A 5,914-nucleotide genomic window follows, 5' to 3' on the forward strand; every position below is an offset into this window, starting at 1 on the left:
GAAACAGTGCGAAAAATTTAAATGACATTTACACATTGAAATAAATGGCAAGCTTTGAGGTCAGCCCAATCATTTGTATAAAACTTAACTGAAGAACTGTGGCAATTTTCCGTGCACCCGTTTTCTATTCTCATTGACCTGTGTGTGTGTGTGTGTGTGTGTGTGTGTGTGTGTGTGTGTGTGTGTGTGTGTGTGTGTGTGTGTGTGTGTGTGTGTGTGTGTATGTGTGTGTGTGTGTGTGTGTGTGTGCGTGTGTGTGTTTCATTTTTCATGTTTCGGCAGTTTAAGATTTCAACAGAACAGCATTTGTGGCCTTCATTGTTTGATGAACTTTTTGACACTGACCACAGGTTGATGTTTTTGTTGTTGTTGAAAAAATGTAGACTGAGGTGCATACTGTAATTGTGAATTATACCTCTTAATCCTTTTGCATGAAAAGCACACAACTGTTAAGGTATATCAATATGTTATTAATTCAATCAACGTTCACAGCTTTTTAAAAGATCAGCACTTCATATTTACAAAAATATATCAATGTGATGTATCCCTGTAAGCTTTCAATATACGTTATATTAAACGCTGGCCTACATCAAGAACATATATCTTTCACAAAACAATATTCATATCTGCATTTCACAGTCTACAGTTGGAAAAGGCACATATTTCTAAGTGAATTACTTCTTCATTTGTACATTGTTTTTTGAAGTAAAAATATTTGTCCTCCTTTTTAAAAAATGAATCTTTAGGACAAGATGAGATCATATTATCAGATAACTATCAAACTTCATAAAATATTAAGCTTCACATGCTATGAAAAACAAATGGAAAAAAGTTGGTAGAATAAACATACATTCATCCCTCCAGAAAGCCAAAGAATGTTCACCATCCAGCTTCAGTGTTTGGTCTTCGGTGGGCCTACAGTTCTCTTAATGCATTCATCTGTGTACATACATCGGCAGCAGACGGTGTGCGCTCTCATCTGTGTCCGTGTCCACAGTCCTGATGCTGTGCACTCCTCCTGTGTCGGCCCTTCACACCAGGGTGGGCACCATGCCCGAGTTTGGGTGGTGGGAGTACGGCAGGCTGGCTGAGGGGTGCAGGCTGGCGCCTGGGGGGAGCAAGTGTGAGGGGTGGCCGTAAGACAGGAGCGGTCCCTGGGAGAGGGAGTAGTGCCCCCCCAGGTCGTCATGTGGGGGTCCGTGGACCAGGTCAGCATATGCATCCATGGGAGCATTCTTCTTGCCCTTCTTGTTTTTGTTTGACACTTTGCGGTTCCGCGTTTGAATGCCATCCTTCTTCATGGTCAGCGGTCTGTTCACCTATACAATGTATGTTAAAAAAAAAACAAGGAATTTTGGTGGTTTGTTTCAATGTGAATACACACGTACAGTAAGCCATTATTGGTAATATTTTTAGATATGCCATAACAGTAACCCCAGTATTAAGACTGACTGTGTACTGTATGTGTGAAGTGGTGGAAGTTGTGATAAGGGCTGTGTTAGTCTAGCCACAGCCAGTGGTAATTACAGTTGAAGCAGTAGTAGAAATATGACACTTTTATCTTCTAAGTGATAAGTGATAAGTGCTTTATCACTCACATTATGCAGCTTGAAGTAGAGGCCACAGGCGTTACACACGGGCTCGCCATTGGCGTTGCGTCTCCACAGGGTTGTGGTGCTCGTGTGGCAATTAGCGCACTGAGTTCCTGCACGCTTGCTGACAATCTACGAGAGGGGTGGACAGAGACGTGGTCATTACTTTTCAAAACACATATTGCAGTTTACATTTAAAACCTGCACCTTGGAAAGGTAATGGCATACATGACCATGCAGGGGAGGGATGAGTACTTTATCTCCTTACACTTTTCAGAGGTCATGATGCAAGTGCATGCTCTGATAAAGGACAACTGGCATTACCCTATATAGATTTATATAGTATTAGCTACACTTTGGTGTACACATCTGCTATTGATGCTTGAGCTGAAATGGTCACAATGTCAGCATACTGACTTTCTGGCTTAATCCTATGTCCATACCAATCTCTTCTTTGGACGGATGAGAGGCCTGTTCTGGCCGTTCATTTTGTGGTACAGCCCGCAAGCATTGCAGAGGTAGTGGCCGGTACCATCTCGCCGCCAGAGAGGGGTGGTAGTTGCGCCACAGTTCACACACTCTCGAGCCTCTGTTGAAAAACAGCAAAGACACATGTACTGAGTATACAACACACAGGCAGACACGCGCATACACGCGCACACACACTTTCACACATAGCATACACATGTTTGTGTTGACATACATGCCTAGACAAGCTGCTATATGCTACTATGCTACTATGCACACACACACACACACACACACACGAACACACACACACAAATAGTCTTACTTGACAGTGTCTGAAAGTACTAGTATGAGTCTATAAGAGGGAGTCTTTGACAGTAAGACAAGCACCAGATTACCTGGTGGAGACAGTCGCATCTTGTTGCGCAATTTAGGGGAGTAGGCCGAAGGGCTCATCCAGCCCCCAGGTGAGGAGTAGAGGCCCGGGGAGCTGTAGTCCTGCTGAGAGCTCATGTAGGAGCTGTAGGGCCCCAGGAGGTGGGGGGAGGACGTGTACATCCCCCCGGCCGTGGAGGTCAAATTGAAGAAGCTGCCCCCGGTGCTGGTGCTGGTGCCGATGCCGGCGCCACCGCCCCCACCTCCTCCTCCCATGGGGCTCAGCCGCTCGGCCTTCAGAGCCTCCTGGAGCCTGGGGCTCTCCTTGCCATCGCGGCCCGGCGAGGGGAAGTCCTCCTTGGGGGAGCTGAAGGAGGAGGTGGCGCTGGTGGTATAGAGGGAGGCGGAGGGATGGGAGTACAGCGGAGTCTTGGGGAAGGGTCCGCTGGCCCAGCCAGAGGAAGAGGGGTTGTAGGGGGAGCTCAGCGAGTGGCCCCCCGGCCCGTCCAGCCACTGGATGTTGCTCAGGAGAGAGGAGGAGGAGTACAACTGCCGCACTGGGGGATGAAAAGGGTGTGTGTGTGTGTGTGTGTGTGTGTGTGTGTGGGAGGGGGGGGGGAGGCAAACAAAAAAACATATTAAGGAAAGAAAAACAGTCCAGTCTCAACAGTGGTCCACTGATATCTAATTGATAGATAGAAAACAAACGGCATAATTCATGATATAAAACAAACAACAGGAACTAACACTGAAGAGAAACCCTCTCAAGACAATGAAGGAAATGAAAAGGACAATGAAGTATTGCATCGCAATGGTAACATTGCATTTTGCATACTGCTACAACCACAAACCAACCGTCAAAGGTTGAGGTCTCAGTCAGTATGAGTCTGAGGTCACAGTCTGAGTAAAGCTACTATGCACTCTCCAAGGTGTATGAGGAGATCTGTCTTAGACAGTGTACACACACACACACACACACACACACACACACACTGTCTTAGACAGATCTCCTCATACACATTGTGTGTGCGCGTGTGTGTCTGTGTGTGTGTGTGGGGGGGTGTGTGTGTGTCTGTGTGTGTGTGCATTCGTCACACCTGGGCTATGTCTGTAAGAGGCGGAAGCCCGGCCCTGGCCTCCGCTGGAGAAGTAGGAGGGCAGGCTGGTGAAGTCGGCCTCGGACGTGGAGTAGAAGGCCTCGGCCTCGTCCCCTGGAGGCAGCAGGCCCTGCTCTGCCGAGAAGGGGCCCATGGGGTCTCCGCTGACCAGCGACGGGGACACCCAGCGGGACTGCTCTGACGAGTTCTCCATTGCTTCGATGACAAAGGGGTGATTTCCTAAACCTTTGGGAAAACAGGACCCTGATGGGTTTCTTGTATTTGTGGGCCTATTTACAAGACCTGACAGAAATCTTCAGATAGGGCAATTTTTAAAAAAAAAAATATATATAATCAGCATATTTGATTTGTAGCAGTAAAGATTATTACTGCATAAGATGTTTCTTGACCTTGTCGGTGGTGAGAAAAGGAAGTATCTCCACCAAGTTACATTGATTTGCCTCTTATTCCAATCAAAAGAGGCATGGCAGCTTATCCGACTACATGGCAGCCTTGAGCAAGCGAAGTCCCTGGAGTGTACTACCGCATCAGAGGAGTTGCATGGAAGTCTATCAGAGGCCACAGTAACTGCTGGTGCTATTTTTGTGGCTGTGTGAAGTTTCTAGAGACTGTAGAAAAGGTATTCCGACTGCCTGGGTTTCTCAAACTTCCCTTTAGAGATCCTCATCTGCTTGTGGCCGAAAGTCGGCCCTAAAAATACCTCATCTTTTGTGAGCTGCTGAATACTCTGCTAGAAGTGACCTGTCCCATGGCCACTGGTGTACCCCCCAATTTGAAAAATGCTTGTGCATGATTGTGGAATGTTGGTGATAGCCCCAACTGGAAATGCCTGAATCTAATGGTAGAAAACTGCTCATTAAAAAACTAAAATAAAAATGTTATCTATTAGTATAACTGAGTGAATCACTAAATGTATCCTGTTATGTTTTTGCCGTTATTTCTCTTAAAGATGCCAGCATTATCTGAAATCTACAGCCAAATTTAGAGAAAATGAAGAAGTAAAATATTAAACCAAATGAGACTTTAGACTGAGAATTCATCGAAACAGAGATTAACAGTCATATCTGTATGCATTTATGATAAGAGGGGAAAGAGAAGAGAGATAGGTGTGTGAAAATCAGATAGGTGAATTATTATTGGACTCACATTTACTGTCTTATCCATCTAATTATTAAAAACAAACTGTCATAATCCATCTTTGTATATCTAAACTCCTCTATTTTCTCTCTACACTTTTATGCACACTAACAAATGAACAAAGTCCTGATAATAAATATGCATTTTACTTCATAGAGTTCAGTGTGTAGTTCAGGGTGTGAAGCATCACCAATCTACCACATCTAAATGTGAAGCAAATGTGATCAAATACATTCGGCTCTTATCCTGGAACCCTTCAACGCTCATTGTCTATTTCCGTGAGATTCCTCAACCAAGTGATACAATGACAAAACAGACAAAGAGCAATGTCACAATATTACTGTCTTTCAGTGTTAACAAAGAAGATATTCATTTTTGTTAACCATATTTATCCCTATTGCCCTCTGTTATCTAAACTTATATGTCTAACTGTGAATGAATTATTTAAAAAATGATTTGTTCTGCTATACTGACTGTACATAAAGAGGGTGGATTTAGGACAGTAATCGTCATGATAGTTGCTCTTAATTCACTAATAGTCCACACATATGTGACTTGACGTAAATTACATATACAATATGTATTCTTTAGTTTAACTGCACATGAAATGAAATGACATGAGATGAAAAATAAATAGTACAAATATTATATAGCAATTATATTTGTATTAAATATGTAATATTATACAATTATCTGAAGTTTTAAAAAATCCACATAAAATGTATTTTTAGCACTGTTTGTGTAAAATCATACATTCAATTCTGCCTGATGTCTTTACCTTTTATTTTTGCATATAACTGTCACAAGGTGTGAGAGATCACTCTTAGTGCTGACAAACTATGAAAATATGTCAAGTAACATTAAGTTGTGCTGCCAAATCACTGTTTTTCTTTCACAGTAAGATAGAGTAAAATTTCAGCCTATTGTAGATCCGGAGAGATATTAAAGCAGTCCTCTTTGCCACCAAGAGCTACCCTATCTTTCCTTCCTCAAGATAAAGAGTACCGTGCACCATCCACTGCGACTATGTTACAGTATGGCTCCGTTTAATGAGACACACTGTAACTTAGGCTACTCATGGTCCTCAGGCTGCATCATGCAATATTTTAAAAAGTCTTAGATGAATATACTTTCTCTTTTAAAAGTGCATTAACATCTGCATAAATGGCATTTAAATAAAATAGCTATTTAAAGGTTGTCCTAGTTGCATTTGCAGAGCGAGTC

General features: G+C 43.2%; 1 protein-coding gene across 2 annotated transcripts in view; it reads right to left on the reverse strand.

Annotated features, from left to right (window-relative positions):
* Window positions 1-449: 449 nt before the first annotated feature.
* gata1a (GATA binding protein 1a) overlaps window positions 450-5,914 on the reverse strand; it is a 5,687-nt gene continuing 222 nt past the window's right edge. Inside the window, exons 2-6 of one of the 2 annotated variants that reach the window (XM_062546048.1) lie at window positions 3,533-3,778; window positions 2,459-2,992; window positions 2,036-2,181; window positions 1,599-1,724; window positions 450-1,319 (exon numbers count right to left, since the gene is read on the reverse strand). In XM_062546048.1, the coding sequence (XP_062402032.1) occupies window positions 1,032-1,319; window positions 1,599-1,724; window positions 2,036-2,181; window positions 2,459-2,992; window positions 3,533-3,746 (1,308 nt within the window). In that variant the 5' untranslated portion in view covers window positions 3,747-3,778 and the 3' untranslated portion in view covers window positions 450-1,031. Of the gene's footprint in view, window positions 1,320-1,598; window positions 1,725-2,035; window positions 2,182-2,458; window positions 2,993-3,532; window positions 4,618-5,914 lie in introns of both variants that reach the window. The other variant, XM_062546049.1, reaches the window with a different exon arrangement.

This window comes from Sardina pilchardus, chromosome 9 (assembly GCF_963854185.1).
Source record: "Sardina pilchardus chromosome 9, fSarPil1.1, whole genome shotgun sequence".
Taxonomy (NCBI): Eukaryota; Metazoa; Chordata; class Actinopteri; order Clupeiformes; family Clupeidae; genus Sardina; species Sardina pilchardus.